General features: G+C 41.4%; 1 protein-coding gene across 2 annotated transcripts; it reads right to left on the bottom strand.

Moving 5' to 3' along the window:
* Positions 1-522: 522 nt before the first annotated feature.
* On the bottom strand, positions 523-25,094 carry TASOR (transcription activation suppressor). Of its 2 annotated transcripts, none has more exons than XM_033071204.1 (23): positions 24,601-25,094; positions 18,442-18,587; positions 17,343-17,435; positions 16,431-16,503; positions 15,343-15,434; positions 14,770-14,928; positions 13,619-13,746; positions 12,923-12,954; positions 12,191-12,296; positions 11,673-11,776; positions 11,459-11,562; positions 11,162-11,234; positions 10,952-11,026; positions 9,864-10,580; positions 7,888-8,318; positions 6,867-7,005; positions 5,090-6,015; positions 4,298-4,420; positions 3,566-3,725; positions 2,885-2,993; positions 2,553-2,731; positions 2,308-2,466; positions 523-1,666 (listed from the first exon to the last, which is right to left on the bottom strand). In XM_033071204.1, the coding sequence occupies exons 1-23, from the start codon at positions 24,989-24,991 to the stop codon at positions 1,104-1,106; spliced, it is 5,082 nt and encodes a 1,693-aa protein (XP_032927095.1). In that variant the 5' UTR covers positions 24,992-25,094; the 3' UTR covers positions 523-1,103. The 2 variants fall into 2 exon arrangements, with proteins under 2 accessions (XP_032927095.1, XP_032927096.1); XM_033071205.1 differs by having other exon boundaries at positions 1,117-1,944.
* Between the last annotated feature and the right edge of the window lie 898 nt (positions 25,095-25,992).

Here is a 25,992-nt window from a genome sequence, read left to right as displayed (position 1 = left end):
AGCACAAGTCAGGAGTCTCAGCAAAGCCAGCAGTGCAGCAACAAGGGTCGTCTGGAGCCTCCACAGCTGCTCCCTGTGCCTGCTGCCTTCCAGAAGCCTGAGGCAGAGGACGATGAACAAAATGAGAGAATCGCTGAGGGGGAAAAGGTTGGTAATTCAGCAGATGTGAAATTCAAGACAGGATTAAGAAACAGATAAAACTGTACTTACCCCAGTGCTAGTTCACACAACAAATAAACAAAATTAAAAAAAAAAAAAAGCCTGAAAGCCCCAGGAATCATTAAGCTGAAGTGGGAGAGGATTGAGGTTTTTCTGATGCAAATTGAACTCCTACAGTCATTAAAGCCAGGTTTGTTTTTCTCACAGTAATCACAGTGGCCAGATAAAAGCTGGCAGGACACTGATGGTGCTGCAATGGCACAGAGCACCAAATGAAACACAGACAATTGCTGTGCATGAAACCGAGCTTGGCTGTTCCTCAAGCACTTTGCAAACAATGTAAAAACCACAGACAAAGCGATGTGTTAGCAAGCCCCTTGTGCATTAAGAGTTTATTGGATTTTTTGTAATGGAACTGCACCATTGGTTACTCTAATTGAGGTATTTAGCCAAAATCCAGTATATACTCATGAAAATAAGTACACTGCTTTAGAGCTATGTAAAAACATTGTACAAAATTTGTGTCAATGTCAAATAAATACATTAATTTTAATATTTATGTAAAGAAACATGACTTGGATACTCTTGCAGTTAAAAAAAGAAAACAACTGGCTCTTTCACATATTTTAGGCAAACATTCAGCTTTACATTAAACAGACCTCAAACTGAAGCCTAGGTAACAGGTCAAATACAAATGTAGAAACTTAAAAGTGCCGACAAACAAGATAATTCAAGTACAGTAAACGTTAAAAAATATATGTATTTATTTAAATTTTCAGATGGTTCCAACAGGGACAAGCCATCAGGAATTTAAATAGAACATGAAAACATCTGAGATAACAAGAACAAGAAACATTTTGTTCCAGAATAAAATAGAAATCGTTAATCCAACATTTTAGAAACAGAGAAGTCCACAGCAACTTAGAAAAGGAGACTTTAAGAGTTCATTTCTGTTCTGAATATGGCCTGGAAGAATCACAGCAGCTATCCCAGCCACCAGGTGATGATGACTTTTCTGTATCCAGGCTCTGACTGTAGGCAGATAGAAAATAATTGCTCCCTTCTTGGCTTTGATTTGCAGGAGATATTGGGTATGTTGTTCCCAGAAAAGTCTGATGAGTGAGAACATTAAAGTGGCTGAATTGATGGGACATGTTTAATTGTCTGCTATAAACCTGGAAACTACTGAAAGGAGTTTGTTCAATTGCATTGTGTTTTTCTCCTTCAGCAGGGCATGTGGTAGAAACTGGAGTAATTGGCTGTTTCTCTTCCAAGTCAGTTTTGTAAGTCTTTTCCACAAGGCCAGTTTGTGCTTCAGGAGATAACTCTGTAACTGATAAGCAGCTTTCTTTAGCATCTACTCCATGTGGGCCCTTGGCCTCTGTCTGCAAAGCTTCCACATGAGTATCATACTTAGAGGCATCACTGCAGATTTCTATTTCTGACATTTCATCCCCTGAATCCAGAGACATGTCTTCCTCATCCTTTTCATCCTTTTCTACAAGAACTACATTAAAAGAGAGAGAAAGTCCTATTCTATTGAAATACAAACTTTGGTTAAAAAGGCAATACATTACTCACAGTGTTACACTTCAGGTCTGCCAGTCCACCAGCACTTTAAGTCTTGGTCTTCAGCCACTCGTGTTCACTTACTCAACACACACATTTAACCCTCTGTGGGAGTGTCCAGTTACTCCGTGCTAAAAGCTTCTGCACACCGTGTTCATACTTAGTGCTGGGAAATCCCAACTCCCAGCTCCAAAGGGGACAATGTCAAAACAGCATCTAAAGTTACACAGCAGTGAGTATTTGATCAGACAATTCATGGAGTACAATTACTGACATCCCAGTACAGTTTATCTACTCTAAGTAGATAAAGCAGGTAGAGACAAGCTTATCCTTTTCCTGAAAACATGCCCTGTCTCGTGCCTCCAATACATGCTAACCTGTATTTCTGCATTTAAGGTCTTTGGTGCTCCATCCCCACTGCTTTTCCCTCATCACTTCAAATAGAAAAAGAGTAGCTTGAGAGTTGGGTTTTCCTTGCCAGCTGCAGCGGCCATTGACCAGAGTCAAGGCACACTGTCCCAGGACCTCCACCCCACACATGCAGTTTAGAAGGCAAAGTTTAAGTGTGTTTGACATTACCTGATTGTCTTTGGCCAGCACTGCAGGGAGAAAGGTGGTTCTGCTCAGTAACAGAGTTGTGATTCCCAACGAGACTTTGGAAGTTATGCATGAAGTCATCAACAGCAGCAACCACTATGCCATTATCAACATAACTCGAGAGTGCTTTAAGATTCTTTTCTGAATGCATAAAAGAAGGGCTTGTATTAATATTTAGCACCTATTAGGAAAAAAGGGGGAGAGGTAATCACAAATGTGGGGTTTACCTGTTAGGAAGACAACATGTCTCTGCTGGATGTTTTGAGCCTGAAGCCTGATGAGACACTCGAGTTCTGGAGCATTTCGAGTTTGAGAATCACAGTTATGGTAAGACAGAATCTCCACCAAGTGCTTCTTTTGATATGTGTTCAGAAGGGTGAGCAGGTTCAGGGCATTGGCATTCATCCTGCAGTGAGGGAAAGCTCTCTGTTAGAAACAATTTAAGGTCAGTCTAAATGTCAAAAGACAAACATAAGAATAAGTTCTCTTCAAGTGTGTTTTGGAGGGCATAATGAAAGCTGAAGCATTTTAACAGCTGGTATTACAGAACATCACTTACCTCCCCAGCTCTTTCAGCTTTTTTTGTATTTTGCAGTGGACTTTCCACTGCCATTTCCCATCTGGGGTATTGAGTTCCTCCAGAAACGACAGGAACTGTTTTAGTTTATCTGTTACAGAGATATTGAATAAAAGTTAAATTTTGTGGTATGTAGACTGAAAATACTGCTTCAGTGTATACAAAAAGCTGTTTTCTGGTTTCATCACAGTACAGTCACACAATTACAAACAGCACCCACTCACTTCAAGTTTTCTTCCACGCAGACTGGCCAACAACAGTATCATAAAACTGAGCTGCTTTTCTGTACCTCAGGTGCCCAGCAGTGCTATTTAAAAGCTGACCATAGCATATATGCTTTGCCTTGCTAAAGTATTTCAAAAAAACGTAACTTCATTAACTATTCAATTTCAAATAAAGAAAAAGTATATATAGTTTATGCATGTATGGAGTAGTATGGAATAAAAGGTTCCACAGACAACAACACAATGTATTAGTAACTGAAGAGAAACTCTCCATGTGTTCTTCAAGGTCACTGGGCTGAGGAGACAGAATTAGCTGAAGTTCTCAAAGAACATCACAAAAATTGGAAGATCTGATCCTTCACTGTGCTGACTACAGGACCTCTCAGCTACTGAAATGTCAGGATTTTAGTTCTAAAGCTTCCAGAAGGATCACACCTACCTGTAGTGATGGACTCTGGGTTAAGGACAGATTCATCTGACACGATGAAACCCCCAGACACAAACAGCTCATTATAAGTGTGATTTTTCACATCATCCAAACTATCGACCCCTGCAAAGCTGACACAGGAGAGCCTCTTCAGAGTCACCAGGCCAGGGATCTGTTTAAAAACATTTGAAATCAGAGGTGTAACCACAGGTCACACAGGAAAAAGAACTACAGAACTCTCCTACGTATTAATGCCAGGCACCAAACTTCAAAACAAAATTTCAAAATTCAAAATTTTTTTTCAAAAAATTACTGTTTGTTCTCTTGCCTGGGGAGGTGCTCACTCAGGAGCATTACAGGAATGAGGTAAATGCATGTTGAGCATTTGGAATAATTTTACTTTCTGTCCAGCATAGGGTCTTAAGCTGTCAGAAATAGGTCATCTGGAGCTGCCCTCACCTGCTGCGAGAGCATCACAGAACCAGAAGCACAATTACTCAGGGCTCTGTACAGCTTTAGTACTAACAATAAATATGCATTAGCACGTGCATGGTGGTGGAAGAAGTTACGGGTAAATGTTGGGACAAGACCATTTTTATACAACCATTTTGTTTCTTCAAACAGCAGCTAAACATAGGGCACTGTTGAATGCTGTGCTGTTAGAAGGAAGCAGCCTTGCTCCAAATGAGCTCTCTCACTATTGCCAACAGCTTTCTGTAGCACAGTTACTTATGTGGGACATACCTTATGGATGAGGTTGGCAATGTCTTCATTCTGGATGATGATCAACAGTTTATCTGAATCAGCTCTGCTTTTAAGGAACTGCTCTGGATGGCACTCTGTATTGCCTAACTTCCTAAGATACTCCTGCCACCACAAAAAGAGGAGACAAGGAAAAAGTCAATAGGTAGTTTGGTAAAAACAATGCCCAGGTGACACCCACAGCAAGAAGGTTTTCCACTTCAGTGAATCCCAGAGGGACTGGCTTCTTTACCTCTCCCATACATTAATCAGAAGGATGCAGCAACACATAGTAGCTGTTGTAGCCAGGCAGTCAGTCATTCCTATCAAATCACACACATTGCCTGAATTTTCAAGGAAAACCAGAAGTTTACAACTTTCATCTTACACATTTAAGTACAGAAGCACAGTGATTTCTCCAACTTCTCTCTATTAATTAGAGAGTAAGAGGGAAAAACCCCAAAGGCACACAGAATAACGTTTCATACATTTTTTCTAAAATGGTAGCTACCACATTTCTTTCCTTATTGCCTTTTTTCTGTAAGGCCACCCCCTGGCAGGCTCTTCAGAAAAGGCCAACCTACAGCCTGTTCTGTTTTCCAGCTCCAAGGAAAAGACTTTACGTAAAAGCTAAATATAAGCAAGACTACCTCAAAAGCTCAAGGAAGAAATGGCACAGGACAGCCTACTTTCACAATTCACTTTCACAGTGAAAGTGAGTCCAATTGCATATAAGTGGATTTGAAACATACTCTGTTCTGACACTAGACAGAGGTGGAATTGAAATAGCTTTACCTTGATTTCTCTGCAGAGAACACTTTCTTCCTCTTCATGAATATAAAATTTGACGGTGTTTTTCCGTAGATCTTTCATAATTTTAAACAAACTGGTAAATACTTCAGGTTTTAACTGGCTTATAAAAACAGAAAAAGCTGGTTGAGTTGAAATGTTTACGTTCTCAGGGGATTTCTGAGTCTTTTCTGGTGGTTCCATGAGATCAGCACCAGAAGAAGTCTGCTCCTCTGGTTTAGCATTGCCATGCCCCGTGTTCTCCTTCCCTAGGGGAAGGCTTGCTGAAGGCAGCTCCTGAGAATGCAGCTCTTCCCCCAGGTTATTGCACAGCGGCTGTGGGAACGGCACCGTGTCGCTGTCCCTGCACACGGCCAGCGTGTCAGGCACAGGCCTGGGGACAGTGTTGCCCACCTCCAGTGCTTCAGGGCTGGAATAAACTGGGGGAGTCAGCCTCATGCATGAGGAAGCCAAAATGACGCTGTTCAGCTTCTCGCTCAGGCGCTCTATATATTCTTGGACAGAAATCTCTGACGCCTGCAAACAGATGTGTTCAGAAAGTTTCATTAGCCTCTCATGGGTAGAAAGGACTGGTGTGGACATGCCACTGACATAACCAATGTTCTTTTGCTGCAAAATTTCTTGAATCTTTCTTGCAAAGAGCTTGTATTCTTCTAACAGTGTTGTCTCTATTACTGCACTAATGGAATGCTTAGCTGTTGAAGGGTAATCTGTTAGCTCATACTGATCTTCAAGTTTCTCCACTTGTCCTGTGTAATGTCCATCCTCTGCCATCCCCTTCTGTGTGTCTGAACATGGAGAGCATGGCAGCTGGTAATCACAACTTTTCTGTCGATTTACTACCCGGGGGTCATTAGGAAGTGCATCCATTGGTGGCAAGTACTCCAGTGGCTCTTCTGGTGATTTCAGACCTACAGAGGAAGAGTTCATCATCATCATCATGTCATGTTTGAAAGTCACACACAGCTGACACACAAAACCTCCAAATCACAGCCTGAAAACAGCATTACTGTCATACCTGCCCCACCAACCAACTTAAACCCCAATACTAAAATGTTACAGACTGCTGAGGTACAGAAGCACAGTACATTTAATAGCTCCTAAGACAGTAAAACAACACAGTCCAAGTCTGATGAAAAAGCAGAATACAAGCTGTTTTCCCAGAGATAATGTAGAGCAAGCACAACAGGATATACCTCCATTACAAATTAAAAATTAAATTAGAAATCAAGCAGGGCAACATATTATTCAAGTACTTTCATTTGCTACTAGGTTAAAATCCTCACTTTTAAAAAGCTTAGACACAAATTACTTTGGGGAGTTGAACTGCGAGCTGCACCTGATCTTGCAATTGCAAACACAAGTTCTTTTTCTTGAAAGGGGAGGATATCAGTCTGATTGATTACTGACACAGCTTCAGTGGTGCTGCAAGGAGTGCTGAAAGCTCCTCATAACCCCAGCTCAATTTCTTCACCATCCATATTCAAAACTATAGTTTTGTTTGTTTTTAAAGCATTCACATTTCTAATTTGCGTCAATATGAAGCCAAACCAATATTTTCCACCAGTATCTGTTTTCATCCAGCAGATTTCTGCATTAATCAAATACAAGAAACAACTGCACAGGCTATAGATGCATGTGCTTGTGTACTAACTTGCTTGTGCTTGTTATCCAAGAATGGATCTATGAATCCAGATACAAACCTTTAGAATATGTTTTCATTCCCTATCTGTAGGAACAGAGGAATTAAAATCCATCTTACCTGTAATAGGGATAAGTTTCCAGTGCATTCCAACTTCCCCTGCATTATTAGAGCTGGGACGTTGCCTGCGATAGCCGTGTTCTATAGATGCACTAGGACAGGAACTGTAGTCTTCAAAGGTACTCTCAGTGCTTGCTTCCTGAAAAACAAACATTTCAAAACAACTTCTTTTGGTTTTGCTCACTATTAAGTTTTTAACGGTGACTTATTAAAAGCAGTTCTTTGTGAGCAGCTGACAGAAAGGACACACCTGAGTTCACCAGCACACTGGCAATTCTGCCATCAATCTAGTCCAGTCAAACTTGGAAACATTTCCATGAGGTACTTCCTTGGTTTCACATGAAATTACTAAGGCACTAGCCTTACAATATGGAAGCTGGGGGTGACAAAGAGGAAGGGAGGGGAGAACTGGCTGCTCCCTTGCTCTTTGCAGGCTGTTGTCCTGATACCTGACTAAAGCCATGAGATGTTGGCATTGCTGGGGCAATGCCTGCAACTAGTATTGGGCCCTTAAACAAGCCAATTTCATCTCACATTCCAGATGGGTAGAAGCAAAACAGTGTGGAGATTACAGGTAGGACAAACTCATTCTTGCTCTATGACTCAGAAACTGGGCTTTGTGTGTAAGTACCAGTAACAGAGATCACAGAACAATCTTACCTTAGGCTATCTTACAATACCCTGCTCTTGTAACGTAATGAGTTGGAGCAAAGAGCTGGGTCACTGTGACCCCTGAGCACAAGGGAACTCATACAGCACTGCACCAAGGAGGCACACAAAGAGCTGAGCATGCAGTGAAATGCTCAAAATTCTTCATCTCTGCTCCTTCTTTTATTACAGAAAAAATAAAAACATGCTTAAGAGTGGAGAAAATTTCCATCTATGTCCCCACCAAATAGAAAAGCTTTGCAGAAAAGTTAGTGCATATCTGTTTACCTCTGTAGAAAAAAATGTTTTTTTCATTTAGTCTCATTTGTTAAAACAGTACTTTCACTGTCAGCATCCTGGCAGTTTCACTTACTTGTAAAGGTAGAGTGTGCTCAAGAGCTGCTTCGTCGGGTGGGAGCTGCAGATGGAGATCAGTGGGGTAGGGCAAGCCCGGCACATCAACCTCCAGCATGGCCGGGCTCTGCGGGTCCTTGAAGGTAACACTGTCAGCCTGAGCAGTGTTAGGAAGCTCATGATCACCTCTGTCCTGAGCTGGAATGGATTCATACTCAATTTGTCTCATGTCCTCTTCAATTTCCTCAGTGCCTAGTCCCTGACCGACAGACTGCAGCAGGGCTGGGTCCCAGTGGCCCGTGGTGGCCAGCGTCTCCAGCAGCACCTTGATGAGCCCGTCCGTGTCGGCAGCAGGGTGGGACACATCCGCCTGCCTGAAGTCACCCTCGTGGCCACCATGGTCAGAGTTCATTGAGAGCACAGAGTGGGGTGAATCCAAGGTTCTGCCCCCTTAGAACAGGGCGAGGACAGGAAAAGGAATCCATTAATCAATCTTAAAATACAAACAAAACCAGATTCCCCCACAAACATCCACCACAGACCCACAGTCTCACTCTTCAGCATCACTTTGTATGTACACACATGTATTTTAACAAAAATGTCAACGTGCATTTATCACATATTCTACATTAATCATCAATGTAAAAAGATGTTTGGAGGTTGACAGAATTCCAAGAAGGAATCCCAGCTATAAAGTCCATCCTTTGCCTCCTGCACCCCTACATGCCAGCCATGCCCCCTGTCAAGGGGACAACTAAGGACAACTAGTATCAGTCACTTCATCTTCCAGTGATTCACATACACAGGAGTGACTGGAAATCCCCTCCTCTTGCTCCTGTTTCCCCCTTCTGCAGGAGGCCTCTATAATTGCCTTGAGCAAAGGGTCAGGGAAACAGAAATCAAAGGGTTTTTCTGGCAGAACGTATCTGTGATACTTCTGAGGTTTGGATGTAGATAATTTCATGTATAGAATAATCTAATCTTATTGTTTCCTTTGTCCCACTACACACATTACTGGCTATTTCAAAACTTAACTGTGCTTTTCCCCCTCAATCTAAACTTCTTAGGTATGACATAGGGTGCTGGACATAAAGAATTACAGCAAAGTCAAACCTTACAAAAGACAGTATCAAGTCTGTGTGTACTGTATTAGAAAGTCTTTGGACAGTTCCACAAGGAAGTAAACTCTTTGAAAGTCTGCCTTCTTTAAAAGAGGCAAAACAAAAGCAACTACCAGGAAAATTCCCCTTGTGTTATAAACAGACTATGTAGTAGTTGGCTTTCACCACAATTTATCTGCTTTTATTAACTGAAGTTGCTTGCAAATTATTATTATAAGCTTTAATTGTTTTTAAGTATATTAAAGTTTGTAATCGCTTAAGGGCAATGTAAAAAGGGGAAGCAAGGATTTACAAGATGTAAGTGGGCTTGAAAAAAATGTATCACAAGATATGATTACTACTGCAAAATGTATACTCAAGATAGCACAAGCAGACAGGGAAAATACCAAGCCTAAAGTGGCATCAGACCCATCAGAAGACCACCCTAGACTGCTGACAGAATTGAATTTGCAACGATGCAGAATCGGAGTGAGACTGTGGTCAACCATCTCCAGAAAAGGTGCCAAGAAATTTGAGGAAGTAATGCAATTGTAATGGTATGAAGGACTGCTAGCTCAATCAGTGGGTGTGTCTGGCTGTGGCCACAGACCCAGCACCTGCTGTAACTTTTACTTCATTGATTGTTCCTCATTACCTTTTACTAAAACTCTTAAATTTTTTTAAAGAGTGGCCTCATTTCTCACACTTTCTCCTAGAAAGTGGAAACCTTTAAAAACTAAACCTTATCTATTCACAGTTCTCAGGCCAATGTTTAAATGAACCACCATGCATTAAACTACTACAGCATGCAAAAAAATAATCTATAATGATTAAATGTTAAATATGCTTTGAATTACAATGTTTAAAGAAGAATTCTAAACAAAGATTTCCTTACCTTCATATTGACAAATATTCTCTGAAGAGTCACTCAGTTTTAGGTACTTCTGCAAATTTTCAGATTGTTCTTCCAGTTTTCTTTTCAGACCACTTCTAATTCTGGGGTCTTCAGAATCAGAATCTCCACCTACATTTTTCTTCCTACACTGGATCAAGCTAATAAGTTCTTTGAGTCTTTCAGTATCATATTCTCCAGGAGGCAATTTTGGTTTGGCAGCAGCAGCAGCTTCATATTTGGGGTGGATTCTTCTCCTGTATTTTGCCTTGGCAAAGTCAGAGTAGTCTTCTGTAGCTTCATAATCTGAGATGGCACTGAAGCGCCGAGGCTTCCGATTTCTATCCAGCAGCTCCTTAGCTCTGGAAACGGGGAGCTGATAGGCCTCACAATTAAAAATATAGTTCTGCAAGCAGCCAGTAATGTGGCCTTTGTATCTTGGGGCAGGGTGCAGAAATCTTTTTTCATCCAGCCGTGTTGAGTACTCATGCAATACAAATTCACTACCTCTTCCAGGGCCATTGTAGAGTTTCTTGAAGTACTTGTGTATGTATTTTTCCACAACAGCATTGAAATCTGCACCATTGTCTTTGTGGCACTGGATTATAGCAAAATGCAGAGACTGGATCAACTTAGTGAGTTCTGGAATGATTTCCTTCTTTTTGTGCAAAACCGTGGGAGTTGAATTTTTCTGTGCTCCATATGGAACACTTCTTTGTGCTGCCATAGGAGAAAAGGGAATCCACAATTAACATCAATCCATGAAGCTACATATAAATGACTAGTTAGCAATACTCTGTATTAATACATACTGCATTAAACAGTTTGGATTGACCATGAAGAAGTAATTCAGAAGCCAGGGAAGCAATATCAAGAAATTTCAAGTTTTACTTTCTCAAATATGAACAAATGAATCTACAATGTGTGGTATTTGCTTTTGTGAAGAAACAAATATTTCTTAACACCAACACCATGACCATAACCAATGCAAACTGTTATTCTTCGTTCACACTGAGTGAATACTACAAAATCTTCAACAGAATATCACCTCTGTTTGAATAAACCTGTACACAACAGTGAACAAAACCTACCTGAGTTAATCACGGCTCTAGGCTGTGGAAACAGAAACACTGCATGAAGCACACGGGACCGTCCAGTCTGGTGGTCTAGAACACAAAAAAATAAAAACAGTTAAAAAGGAGAGGACCACCAAAAGTCAATCTAGTACTCAAAACCCCACCCCCAGTAAAAAAAACCTAAACAACACACTCAACTCAAACACAAAACTAGAGTACACTTACCATAAGGGGACACCATTTGCCAAGGAGAAAGAAGAAAAAGAAATCCTTTGTCCACAAGTGGTTTCACAAGGACCTGTTTTCAAGCAAAAAGAGCAAATTGCTTCAAAGACATTTGCTCAGTATGAATACTCTTCCTGACTGTAAGATAACTCTGTCTTGGGCAGAGGAGTGCCCTGACACGTAAGAGTATGCCAGCTAAGCAATTCCAGTGAGATTGTGGATCTTATTCTATGCCTCAAACTACTAACTAGTAAAATTATTTTTAAAAACAGGAATAGTCAAATCTGTTGCACTCACAAGTCTTTCTTTCTCTAGTTTTTGAAGTAAACCCTCTAAGTGACTCCCAGAACGGGACTTCTCCACAACTTCATACAGGCTACAGTACAAGCCACTCTTCAATGCTGACATGACAGAAGGGGAGAAAGAGAAGGTAAGAAAAAAATGAAACAAAATTGCAATTCAGAAAACTTGAAAAATCTGAATTTAAAGAAATCAAGTGAGAACAATTTACCTTCTTTTCTTCCTTCGTAAGTATCTTTCAAGAACACCTCTGGTGAAATTTTTTTCTTCAACTGATCAATGTTTGCAACTTTTTCAACCTCAAGCTTCTCAGGACTGGAGAAGATAGGGGGGAGGAGAAAAAAATAAAGACCTCTTTTTTTACCTTCTATATTCCTCCACTCACTGACAAAATAAGAACCAGTAAATACAAGCTCTTAAGAATAATTTCTTTGCACTATCTCATGAGCCAGGGGATTTTATTCCTGCAGAGGAGAGTGTGTCACTTCAATGGAAAATAACCCCAACAAACCCACAAACAACAAAATACCAAACAGCGAAGACATGCTGACAGCTGTGCACCTGAACTCAAGAAAGTTATGGGCACACGACTGGAGTCTTGTTTGATGTATTTAAGGCACTTAGTGTTCTAGATTTTCATCTGACTTTATCCAAAACTCACCAGTCTCTACTCAAAAGAGTTTTAATAGAGCAGTATTTTAAACTTACTGTCTAAATGGCAATACTCACAGCTTGCATGGAAGGAAAGATTGTGTTGCTGATTTTAGGGAAACATGGCACACAAGTTTGCCTTTATTCCAAAGCTGTCCCCTCCACAATGTAATGTTAGATTTCTCTAAAGTAAGATGGAGAAAGGAAGACTAAGTGAAACCACTTGCCAGCTGTGACTGAAAGAGGCTGCTGAATCTCCAAAACCAGTTTAGGGAAAAATTCATACCAATACCAGACCAGACAATAATGTTAAAAGGTAACAGAAAGGATGTTATCAGCCCTGTTATGTTTTGACCTGCTCTGAGCAGAGTAAAGGAGTTTGTTACCTACACCTGTCAGTATAAACACACCTTTGATGCCAGTTTCTGAGGAATTACATCCTCTTTCCTTAACTGTCAATCACCTTCATACACATTAATTTTGCTTGAACGAGGTTGAAAACAAAGCATGACAGAGAACCATATTATTTGAAGTGCCATTGAACAGGAGATTCAGGAACTGAAGATCAGTTCTTACTACATTCTACATTTACTACACTCTAACTAATTCCCCTGTGGTTCCTTCTAACAAAAGAAGATACACATTAAGGTGTCTGTTTGCTTATCCAGTATCAGCAACCAGTATGGTTCAGGACAAAATTCAGCTATACACTCATCATCACTAAACTGGTCAAACATAAAACTACAGAGAAAAAACATCAAAACCATCACTGTTTGTATCAGAAAACCAAAAAATGGAATTCATTCTTACCTGTACTTCTATCTGTGTGGAAGGTGCTTGATCTAAACAAAAGAAGACACAGAATGACTAGGCTAAAACAGAGAATTCTGGCCACTGAATTTTATATTAAGCATAGTTTATCAGTCTAACAAAATAGCAAGATTGGTAATTCCCTCTCTAACCTCAATCTATCACTGCTGCAGCATCTTGCACTATTTTAGACACCTTGATAACTGCTTTTAGCATTTCACAGTACAGTCCCCACACCTGGACATCTTCCTATCAGGACAGGTATCACACACAGTGGATCTGATCAACTGGCCATCTACATATTCTCTCCAGAAGCTGTTAGACAGCAGTGAAGGGTTTAGAGACAAGATATACAGAATATTATTTTAGAGTACCAAGCAAGATAATGCTGTGAACATTTTTATGCCCACAAATTTGCTCAGTTAGGTAAAACCCCCCACTATTTGTGGATTCCACCCGGGCAAAAGGCAAGTAGGTGGGAAGAGCAGCAAAACTGCTTCCCACAGGGGCCAACCTGCTGCATAAAACCAATTTTGCCACCTCTTGCTTTGCATTAGAAGTATTTATTATGCTAAGTCCCTGTGACACATCCATTCATTTCAGCACTGCTCATTTAAATCAACCCTAAGCTACTCCCAAGAACTATGAATTCTTCATGCTACATGGAGATTTTCCAAAACTCATTTCCTAGCTTACCTTGATGGGGGCACATGTTTTGGTCCTTGCACCACATCATCTTTATAAGTAAATGAAACAACAGCATAAGGACAAACATGTCTTGGTCTCAGCCTGATCTCATCAAAGCCATATTCATAAAAGTAGTACTGGGAAAAAGAAGTGACAGTGTTAAATCAGAAGTCTGGAGCAACAGCCAATTTCTTTAAAAGCTGGTATTAAAAATAAAGAAGTTGTTAAATGCTTTTCTCATATGTACTATAGAATACGATCAATTAAGGTGGTTTTTTATCTTCTCCCTCATTTATCAACGACTTAGATGTAAACAGAACTTCAGGAGCGAATCAAGAACGAGACATTCTTGAAATGCAACATTTACTTAGAAGTATTCCTTGTTAGAGAATATTAAACAAAAAAAAATTCAGAGGAAAGTAAATATTGCAATGAGTTCTGGAGTCTATCCTTAGTTCAGTCACTAAATTCTAATATAAAATGTTAATTAAGGCAAATTTGTAATGAAAAAAAAATTAATTTCTTAGCAATCTGATTCAGGGTCCAGCCCAGTGATTTACAAAAGACAAAAGAAGTTGTTAATACTGAAGAGAATGCTTTCCAGTAACAAGCCTGAAATCTAGAAAATTATTGGTGGAATAATCTGACTGCAACAGATTACTGCAGTAAGATATAGAACACCTGGAGCAAGAGAAATGCTTGGAACTTATTTTCTCCCAACCTGAGAATCTGGAAAGGGAAATAAGAAGAAAAAAAAAAAAAACAACAAAAAAAGTGCTATTCTTTCCTAGCCTTTCAGGAGTCTCACTTAATGACCACAAACCTGTTGTACTTTTACACTTCAAACATCCCACATTAAGTTCTCTCTTCCAGCCTCCATTCCAGTCCCATCTACATTCCCATTCTTTCCTATTCCAACTCCACCCTAATCTGAGGGAGAACTTCACCTGAGGTTCAGGATCACACAATGACAACAGGAGAGGCTGCTGTGCTGTGCTGGGATTTCTAATGCAGGCACCCATAGGCTGCTACACACACCCTGCTGCAGCTTCACAGGGAAGCTCAGGGTTTGTTGTACCTTCAGCGATTTTCCCTCCATTGTTTCAGAAGTTCTGTTGATGGAGGTTTCACACAAGGAAGTAACAAAGGCTCAGCTTTACCTGAGTGATTTCATAGGCACGGTAAGCCAACAAGGAGCTGACTTTATTTGCATTCTTTGAAACATGACACTCGTGCTTAGGGGTGGGATCCAACACGCTCTTGACAGTGGATTCCACTGCTTTCATACCGATGTGGTCATATATGCTTTTCATTTTTCCCTGTAATAAAGCAGAATTCTCAGCATGAGCTTTTTCCTGGAAACTGGCAAATTGTTCCAAGTACCAAAGACAGTAAGAGCACAGAAAATAAAACAGGTCATTAAGAAAGCCACTTCTAGAAGTATATTATTTTCATACTTTAACAAAAAAAAAATTTAAAAAACAAAAAACAACAACAACAACAAAAACCACAAAACAAACAGACAAAACCACAAAAATGAACCAATTTATTTTTCCCTTTAATAAGAATTTATTACGCTTCATTTAAGCTTAATATCAACAATGGATTTTAAATCTAGTAGAGGTCCAGTTTCTCTACACACAGATGATTCCACAAATTAAAAGTTAGGTTTAAATCACCTGTGTATTATCAGTAAGCAATGTAATCCTTCAAGAATAGCAAGATAAAATTACCTTTATTACTTTAAAAACAATCACATCTCCAGTTGCTCCAGGTTCCAGAGGATTAGGCTGCAATAAATCAGCATACTTGGAGATATATACACCTGAGTATAAAAACAAACCAAAATACATTATGCTGAATGTTAAAACATCATTAGAGGTTTAAAAAGCATTACATGGGATTAAAGCTCAATAGATACAATCAACAGTCAAGCACAAAGGTAAAATAATTTTGTGGTTTTCCATACTTAGTCATTTCATAGATTTTAAGGCCTCAAACTGTGTTGTCAGACAGTTTGTTGGTCAGGCTGACCACCTCAGACCAAAAAACTGTAACTGAATTCAGATACTCTGAAAAGCATCCATTTTGCTTAGGTTCCTCTCATTCCCAGTCTGTATTTTGCCTTAGCAAATTGCTCCAGACCCTTTACCAGCTAAACCAGTAAAAAAATCATATGCTCATAAAGCTTTGCTTGTTCTCCACCTTGCACCTATTTCTGCTTTCAATCTTCATGTCCATATTCATTCATATTCTGCCTTTAATATTCATTATACCTCTGCACCATGTTCCTCTCACACAGGACAACAAATCAGTTCCTAATTTTCTATTTGAAAAGCTTTGCAAAAGGAACTTATTGTTTTGCACTCTCAAAATTCTTTAACACCCTGTGACTCTTTTAAGTCTCCAATTTATGTATGCTCTTCTTGGATTTGTGGATTCAAAAATTTTAGTTCTATCTACATCAAAACTGAGCTGAGCTACTGAGTCCACGAGGTATCTCTGAGTGTACACACCTACAAACAAACAGAGAGGCAGCCAGCCACACATTGCATTAGCTCTTTGGCCCTCCAGGTTTACTGGAAAGACATGGGATATTGGTTTGACTTAAAGCCAAAATGATAATTAGGGAATTTAACTGAATTACTCAAAAACAGAGCTATGAAATAATGTTCTGATGTCCATTTCCTTTGCTAAAGACATCTTGCTGTGATATTGCTGCAGTCAGTGGTAGAAAAAAGACTGAAAGTTCACACAACTGCATCACATTATCTGTCAACTGCTACTGAATAAGCAGCACTTATAATCTAAAGATAGTTACCCATGGAAGGGTGGCCGAGAGTTGTGATTCTGGAGTGGCCAACCTGCAGCCCCCTTTCACATATGCTCTGGATCTAAAGAGAACAGTTTTTTAAACAAGTCTGTTAGGAAAGCCAGGATATGAACAGAACAAACAGCGAGAAATTACAATTACAGAACTTAAATTGAGATTTAAACACAACTCCAACTCTTACAGAGGCAAGACTAGTCTGAATTCTCTATAAAACTATTAAACTGTGCAAGTTGAACTATGATATGGAGCAGCTGCATAGACTCACCTGTATCTTACAAAAACAGTCGTCTCCCTGTACCTTAAGCACTGTTTGTGAACATTATTTGCCTTCAATACAGAAAATTTTAATACTTAAACCAGAAGTATACCTGTCGAATGATTGCATGCTTAAGGAATCCTGACTCTATAACAGCAGACAAAACACAGAAATCACCTTTCCATCACTTTCATTAAATATATATGATCAAAGAAGAGACAGTAGACAATTCCATTTTCTAATATTACAGGTTAACCTTGTTGATACAAAAAAACCCCAAAAAACAAAACACCAAAACCCACCAAATGCAATGAAAACATAAAATATTTCTCCTCAGTTAAGAAAAAAACAAGAATAAATGCAATAAAAACTCACATGCCATCCAGAAAATCTATCATTTTATTTACAAAACAGCCTAAACTAGAGAAGATAGGGACATGTAAATGGAGTACCTTAAGTAGCAGGGAACAGAAGATTTAAATGGTGACATATTGATCTCTTTCCCATCCTTCTACACCTTCCAGTGCTGAACTTTGCAAAAGTAACTTTAAGACTGTGTCAATAAAAACACTCTGAAGAAAGCAAAGCCCCCAAAGCTCTTACTTGCTGAAGAAAGCATTTCCCTGCAGCGTTTCACTGCTCACCTGGCACCGATCCACCATGAGGAATGCGTAACTTTCCGAGAGTTCCTTCTCCGGGCGCCCATCGAATTTCAGCTCTCTGCGTTTCTCTGTGAACTGTTCATACAGAAATTCCTCAACACAGCTACACACACTGCTGCTGCCACAGTCAGGTGTCAATGTTTTAAGGCCTCATCTATGTTAGTAGATGCAAGTGTACAAAAATAATCAAAAGATAATCCAAATTAAATCACTGGATGCTATAGATTTCAAAAACATTGTTCCTGTGGGGAAATCTGTGCAAGTATTTGTTTCTTTAAGAGACACTCTTCAAACAAACCTGTGCAGTAACACTTTAGCTTGATCTCTGCAGCAGAACTGGCAAGAACCATCCAGCCCAATGCCTTCCATATCATCTTTCAAACTTCAGAAATAAGACATTTTCTATTTCTAGGAGACAGATCTCTCACACTGTGCAAATATTTCTGCAGATGCACCTCACTGCTGCTCAGATGGCTTTTACCAGTATTTCTCAGCAATTACTTCATATGTAAGCTTTTTATCATTGGGAATGAAAAATTCATTTGAAAGCAACGAGAGCAAGCCAAGGTTGGACTTGAGACACCACAAAAGGCACAACAGAAGGGCTTCAACCAAGGTGCTCCACTTACTAGATCAGTAACCAACTCCAGCTGAAGTACTTCTTGGAAAACAACACAACTACAGAGATTGTGGAAACTTATATCAGGCACATATGCTGATCTTAATGTTCACAGGAAACATCAACCTTGTAAAGAAGACATTAAAACATCTTTCCAGATGTTTCCAGATTTTCCTTAATAAAATTAAGAGAATTTTTGAAAGCTAAAAACACACAGACTTAAGCAGTGCCAAACACAATTTTTCTTTTAGTCTTCTTGGAATATCTGGCAAGCAAGAATTTAAAACTATGCAGTAATAAACGTGCCTGAAAAACAGCTGCTTACATTTCTGGAGATGTGAGTTTGCAATTAAAGACCAACCACCTAACTGAAAATAATCCCCAGGGCTGCCTCTACATTGAGAAGAAGCACTTCATTTGACCAGTACCTTACTGAGAAGCAGAAGCCACAAATATACTCACTTCCTTTTCCAACAGCTCACTATGAACTAAGCTGGCTCTCTTGTATTTAAAATTGGACACTGAACTTTGATCCAAGTAGGAAGAATGCAGAATCTTCAAAATGTCGTCAAATTCTCGAGAACCTGGAAGTACTGGCTGAAAGAGTGCTATAAAAGAGAAGAAATAAAATAATTAGCAACAATATACATGTGAAAACATCAACATTTCTCCAGTTCACTGAGTTACTGCATGAATGGTTTGTGATTCAATTTCAAATACAAAACACCTAGAATACTTGGCAAATATGGACTTTAGAAAGTTTATCTTAAAATTTCCTAGAATGATAGCATCTTTAAAATATCACATTTATGGTTTCTTTAATATTACTATTGAACAGCTACTAGTTCTCAGAAGTTTGTAAGGGAAGCACCTCAAGCCTGAATTTACCCCTTGAAAAGCATCTAATATGTACTGCAAAACACTGTAATTAAATTTTCAGAACTGTACTTTACTAATTAACTCTTTTAATTAAGAAGCAGGAACAAATTGTCCTAATAAAAACCTCAACAAGAGTTTCATAGCTTGGCCTCACTTCAGAACTATTATGAGGTTCTGTGTTTGTTTGGTTATGGCAAATTGAGTTAAATAAGAAGAAATCCAATACTATTTACAGAAAACCAGTTCCTATTATTAAAAAACCCCACTGCCTGTGCTCCTGCTTGATGATGTTATCCCTTACTACACCTGCTTTAAAAGGAAAGCCCTTCATGTGCTGTTGTACAAATTCCCTCCTGGGCAAACCTTTGCCCGAGTTCCCACAGGGAAGCAGTCATGTCCCTGAGCTTCTTATCTTGTTTGGGTGCCGAGGTGACAAACTGATCAGAGGAGCAACCCCAGAGTGAGCCAGCAGGGGATGGCAGTGCAGATCTTGAGAGAGTAGTGGCCAGGAAAATAACCTCAGAGTAATTTCCAAAACACATACCAAAAGTGCAGGATTTTTACTGTCACAACAGTTAGGAAGAACAACAATAGTACTAGTCTCACAAACAAAAATCAAACACACAAAACATTACTCTAACAACAAATTAAATTTAATTAGATCTTCAGAGTATATTCTCCAAATTCATTAAATAATATGGCAGTAGATTTAGGTAGCAATATTTCCCTCACTTGCAGAAAAGATTTACTGCTTAAGCCTGAGTATAAAACAAATGTTCCTAATAAAAACTGTTCTGTTATTTACTGAAAGCTGCACGCTTCAGAAGGCAACACCACATCTGCAAACTGACCTCAAACAAGGATTCCAATACCACCAACGAGAAAGTGACTTTCTAAAAGCGGAATTTACGAAAGCGATTTAGAAACCATACTCATGTAACATCCTTTTTAGTAACTACACCTTCATTCTCAAAAAGCTGACAGCAATATGGGAGGAGACAGAATTGAGTGTGAATGCAATTCTCAGCTTAGTATTACTGGCCCTGAATGCTCTTGTACTGAAGAGAGAAATGTGAGAGGTGGGAGGGGAGAGAGGAGCCTGCTGCAGGTACACAGCCCTGGGAAAGCACCCCCTGCTCCAGCCCAGCCCCAAACATTCCCCGCACCTTACAACACTAACTCCCTGTCAGAAAGATCTGGTGTTCACACGCTGCCAGCTCCTCAAAATGCACCACTTAAGGCAGAAGGTTATGTGTGCCAGCTGCTTGACTGAGTTTCCTGTTTTCTTACCAGTGTTTACTGTATCTTATCCCTTCTCCCTCCCTTCCCCAGGAAACAAGCTCAGTAAAAATCAGCCTCTCACTTCCACTTGGAGCCCAAACAAGTGGAAAGCACTGCAGGCTGAACTAGAAAGAGCCATCACAAACCATACATCATGTCTCACCCACTTTCCCAGATGCAAATCTAGGAAGCGATACATTATTACATGAATCAAGATCCTGTCTTAATACAAATATTATCAAACATGTTCCTATTTGTGTTTAAACATCTTCTGCTCTGTGGAAAGCTCTGGGGAGCAAGCTGAGACAGACTTGTCCAAAACCAGCAAGTCCCCCTATTCTCCTGGTAGGGAGAACCTGCATAAACTAGTATACACTTAGGTCTCAACACAGTTATGGAAAAGCCCTACTTAATCATTAAATTATTGAAAACATAAACTTTTTTTTTAAGACTGTTGCAGTTTCTTCTTCCAGAGGCACTGCAGACTTCACGCGGTCAGTCAAAATATGAAACACTGCCTCAGTGAGGTGAGTAGCCTCAGTTTGTCACTTGAGCTGTGGTGTTCAAGCACAGTGATTGTCTAAAAGGTTAATGTCATCATAGCAGGGCCTGTACCTCACTTCAAGGAAAGAGTGCAGAAACAAGACAAAGCTAAAATAAAACCGAGAAGTACTAAACTAGACCTTGCAGCACTCGGCAAGGCCTGTGCTCCCAGGCAATTACTGAGCTCATCTCCAGTCCTCCATCACTTCAAAGAGTAGCCACGTGCATTTACATATCTTCCAGGCTTGTTGTACAAAGCTGATGGGGGTACACTGCACCCTCACTGCCCTGTGTTAATTAAACAGTAATTAAAGTAAGGACTAACCTGCAGCATCCTTATAATACAAGTCAATTGTTGTAGGGTTTGCTGACTTGTTCTGCACAGGTAAAAATAAGTAAATAAATACTGGGTTTGTTCAGCTTCTACCCAGGGCACTAAAACGTGTAATTATTTTTAGGTGGAAATTTAGTTTAGCTAACAAGTACTAGTCAAGGGACAGGGATTGGACTGGATGTTTGGATGTATGTCATGCCTGAGAGGTTCTGCTTTTCTTTCACAGCTACATGATGCTTCAACTTCAGAAAACTGAGATTGGAGTTACTGGGTTTGGTTGCTTTAAGCCACAATGTGAAGGCAGAGCCATCCTCCTTGAGCAATCCTGAACAAAGTTTGAAGCGAAGGTAAGTAAATAACTGATTTTCTTATCAGCTAATTTGGCAGAACGCTAGCATTCTTCACACAGAACTGCTCTTGCTACAAAAACTCCACTGAGAAACGCCCTTTTAAGTCTTTTTTTTTTTTTTTTCCAGTCTTCATTTTTTAAAACTAAGACGAAAAATCTGTGGTGTTAATGAACTGTGACATTTTTACCTTTAGGACTTTTTCAGCCCAAAATGTCTTGCGCTCTCAAAAGGCCTAAATAATTATCAAGTTCAGGGACTGACAGAGTTCTCCACCTAGAAATAGTGTGTAGCAAACAGCAGATGCATACCTCTACCAGAGAAAAGAAAAATTAGAAGACAAACAAGACACGGTGAAATGATGTAGAAAAGGGACAGCCTGGACCTTCATGCAAGTGTTGCTGAGAGTTCCAAGGGTAAAAGCAAGACCTTTTTCCCCCACTCGGCCTGAGAAACAGCAGTCATTTGCTACTTTGACAGACTCCAGAAATAAACATCCAGTTTTAATCAACAAGCAACCCCTTAAAGCACCGACTGCAATGTCGGCATCACTGGTGGAATTATCCTTTGGTAAGGGGATCACTCATATAGTTCAGCAAATTAAAAGTGCTCTTACACTGCTTTATCCTTAGAATTTGCTTTCCTAATCCTATCAAGGACCTCTCCAGTTTCAAGTAAACTTGGGAACCTCTGAAGATCTGACAACTGAATTAGAAGAGGCCAGGTCAAGCCTGAAGAGAAATGAAAGATAAGCTGCTCAAGAGAGCGTAACACCAAGAAAACAAACCTTCAAGAGACTTCTATGGAGGAAGACAAATGCAGGCACACCTTAAAAAAAATAACGTGGCAGCCAACCTTTCATTTGTTTTCTGAATCCCTATGCTGGGAAAAAGAATAAGGAAATCAGAAGTATTCTCTTTGCCAACTGATCACAGCTGTTTTTAAGAGATATCTTTTCTCCAGATGCATTTCTCCAGATTACAAAGGATTTCTGTTGACTTTCAGTCCCTACTTAAGTCTCCAAGAAGGGAGATAAATTCTGAAGATAAGTAAGCAGTTAAAGCCTAAATCGCCTAGGATATTTCTCTTACATTTTGGAAGCTAAAGCCTAAATTTTCTCTTACATTTGTGCATTCCAGATTCAATTTTTCATTGCTTCACTACCAAAAATTGTTCCTGATAGACACTTCGGTGTTTGAAAAAATTTTTAAATCCACCATGAAGAACCACCTGCAAACAAACTCAAACATCTCTACCAAAGTCATCCTGCACATACTTTGGAGATAGCAGCTACGCTGTCACAATCAAGGCAGCAGCTATCTCTCAGGATGGTATGACCAGGACAGAAATGGTGGTTTAAAAAGTAAAACAAGGAAAAAAGATTCCAAGGCAAGGAACAATGGAGGAAGCTTTCATGTGCACTACTTCATGCTGGGCTTTTGAATCAAGCCAACTTTTTTGAGAAGGACTGGTAACATTCAGATTATTTTGCAATTTAACAAGATCTATTTATGCACTAGCAATAAAGGTGCTGAAAGCATGTGCCACTGCAGCATCAGATGATCCATGCAGTGCTGATCTTCCAGTTCAGTTCCAGAACTGACTGAATTGCATCATTTTTCAAATGACAATACAAATCCCAATAGCAATTTGGTTGTCCTCAAACTGCACGTTTGGCAGTCCATGCTGTGAGAACACTCAGCAGCTGTAAGCCCACAGGCACCATGGGCTGGATGGAGCATGGTCTGCTTTGAGAGCTTTGCATGCTCTAAGTCATCAGAATTCTCAAAATACCTGAGAGCCTTTCTGCAGGCGGAAAGGAAAAAAAGTAAGAATGGATCAAATGACCTTGACATTAGCAAGTCAGTTTTAGAAGTAAGAATGGCTTCGTCTTCTACCTTAGAGGCCACAGAAGCCTGAGGTTTGAACTACACAATCCAAAACTTTCTGCACACCACAGATGGCTCTGCATAGGCAAATAATGAATTAGATGAGCTGAAAAGGTTATTTCTCAGGTTTTCATTCACATTGGAACCAAATGCTAAAGAGGAACTTCAAGTATTGTTGGTTAAGTACTAAACATTTCTGAAATACATTTAAAGGCTTTCACATTTAACCACACTGGGGTGTGACATACGACACTTCAGTTGCTCATGAGGCACCACGATATGTCCAGGCATTTTTCTGTCAGATGAATTATAAAAGACGTTTTTCTCCAAATCAACCCAGTTCTTTTTACAATGAATCTCTGCCAGACTTGAACCACCCCAGAGAGGGGTGGCAACGGGAAAGACCGAGAAGAAAAAGGGGTCATTACGCTAAAAGGAATTATTCTATTACTGGAGAGAAAAGACTGGATAATGAAATAAACCTACCTTCGTCTCTTCCTTACAGAAGAAAGCATTTCAAGAAGTTAAGATGTTACTCTCTTCTCTGAAGAACAAGAAGCCTATTCAAACAAGTATTTTTGTGATATGGACTAAATTACTGATTCCATATTGCAAAAGGGCAAGAACTAAGATAAATTTCAGGGAGAAAATCAGACATGTCTTCAACTTCACTTAACAAAACCAAGCAGAAATCAGTGGAGACTTGTGAAAAGCAAGAAATGCCATAAGCTTTTGGAGGAAGAATTACTCAGAAACAAAAAAACCCAAACCCTGGACACTTGGAAGCAGAACGCTTCCAATGTGAGACACGGGAAACGTGGGATGCTCCCTTCCTCCCTGCAAAGAACTTTGAGCAGATAAGAACAGTCATCAATGTATCATCAATGAAGGACAACTCTGCTGTGTTTGTTCAGTCTATCCTAACCAGGATTACACCCCTCTCCTGCAAGGAGGAGGTCAGGGGGAAGAGAAAAGCGAAACGTCTTCGCTGATGTCGGTGTCCCAAAGAAACATCTTCTCTCCACATGCGAATGCACCTCCAGAAGCAGAGTTGAGACCAACTCAAGCCCAACCCTGATCGCCTCCAGCTTCTCCTCCTTTTAAAGCAGAGAAATTCAAGCCGAGTTTTTGTTTTGGTTTTGTTTCCTCCTCGTGACAAAATAAAAGTGAGAAAGGAAAGAGGAAGGGTAGGGAAATAATGTAGAAGCCTGACAGTAAAATCGGCTCCCCAGCAGAGCCTCCTCCACACCGCAGGGTTTGCATGCAGCCGTGTGAGGTGTCTGAGTGCCTGGTGAATCGGATGGAGAAGGGAGCGAGGTAGAAAAGGGAGGGGAAGGGAAGGAACCACCTTTCTTTTCTCTGCTCTTCCTGGGGATCTGAAAGTTCCTCCTAACAGGCTGCTGGTCTTCTGGGGGCTTAGAGAGAGGGGGCGGCCCCCCGAGCACACGGCTGGGCGGCTGCTGCTGCTGTTGTTCATTTGCCGTCGAGATGCTGCTCCTGCGCTGGCTGCTGCTACTGATGCTGAGGTTTGTGGGGACCGTGTCCTCTGCAGCAGCAGCAGCCACCAGCAGCGCCTCCCCAGCGCTACCGCTCTCAGAGCGTCCGCCATTTTGTGCGCTGTCCTCAGCGGCTCCTGCTCTGTTACTCTCCACTCCGAGGACGCCCGCGCTGGTCTTCTCCGTCCGCTGATGCTGCTCCGGCTCCTTCTCGCCGCCACTGCGGATCACGGCATCCGCCATTCCCTCCGGAGAAGCGAGCCCGGCAGCCCGCGCCTTCTCTTCTCCCCAGCACAGCGCCCCTGCCCAGCGGCAGCAGCGCCCGCGCCGCCTCGACTCCCCCTCCGCCCGCCTCACGGCAGCCCCCGGGCCGCCCCCGCCCCACCACACAACATGGCGGCGGCAGGGGGCGGGACTGCGGGTGGCCCGGCCCAGCCAATCCGCTCGCGGCACACGTTATAAATAAGGGCGCGGCCGGGGCGCGGGCAGTGCCCACGCGATGGGGCGGGGCGGGCGCGCGCGGGACCCGCTGGGGCTCAACTGCTCCCTCACCCGGGACCCTCTGGGGCTCAACTGCTCCCGCCCCCAGGGCACCGCTCGGGACCCGCTGGGGCTCAACTGCTCCCTCACCCGGGACTCGCTGCTCCCGGGCACCGCTGGGGATCAGCTGCTCCCTCCCCCAGGCACCGCGCGGGACCCGCTGGGGTTCAACTGCTCCGCCCCCGGGCACCGCTCGGGACCCGCTGCTCCCGCCCCCGCGGGCGCCGCTCGGGACCGCTTGCTCCTGCCCCCAGGGCACCGCTGGGGATCAGCTGCTTTCGCACCGGGGGCACCGCTGAGGATCAGCTGCTCCCGCCGAGCGGCGGCGCCTCCTCCGGGGGCGGGCGAAGGTGAGCGGGGCCGGAGCGCTGCTCTGAGCGGAGCCGCTGTCCCGGGAAGGCCGCGGCTGGCACGCGGCTCCTGCCCTGCAGCCGGGGCACGGCGCTCGGGCACGGCGCTCTCCCCGCAGGGAACCCTCCCTTGGGCACGAGCCTGCCCTGGCGGTTCGGGTCCGGGAACGCTCCGGCTCAGGGCTGGCACAGCCTTCTCTGCGAGCTCCCTACTCTAACTAGAAGTTCACTGCACTGAGTGCCAGATTCAAAGGGTTACTTACTCAGATTCAAGGGGTTTTTTCAAGACATTGGACAAAATGACAACATTTCACCTTTGAAGAATAAAAATACATTCTTATGGTTATGAAATGC

The sequence above is a fragment of the Catharus ustulatus genome, chromosome 13 (assembly GCF_009819885.2).
Source record: "Catharus ustulatus isolate bCatUst1 chromosome 13, bCatUst1.pri.v2, whole genome shotgun sequence".
Classification (NCBI taxonomy): Eukaryota; Metazoa; Chordata; class Aves; order Passeriformes; family Turdidae; genus Catharus; species Catharus ustulatus.
Note: the sequence above shows the minus strand (reverse complement) of the source record. Positions and strands in the feature narration are given on the sequence as shown.

Bases quoted from the DNA above. Each gene is read 5' to 3' on its own strand.
- TASOR (XM_033071204.1), bottom strand. From the start codon at position 24,991: ATGGCGGATGCCGTGATCCGCAGTGGCGGCGAGAAGGAGCCGGAGCAG. The intron at 11,235-11,458 runs GTGAGTGCAACA...GCTTGAAAACAG, and splicing joins AACTAGAGAAAGAAAGACTT to GTCCTTGTGAAACCACTTGT. The intron at 11,027-11,161 runs GTAAGTGTACTC...TTTGTGTTCTAG, and splicing joins GCAAATGGTGTCCCCTTATG to ACCACCAGACTGGACGGTCC.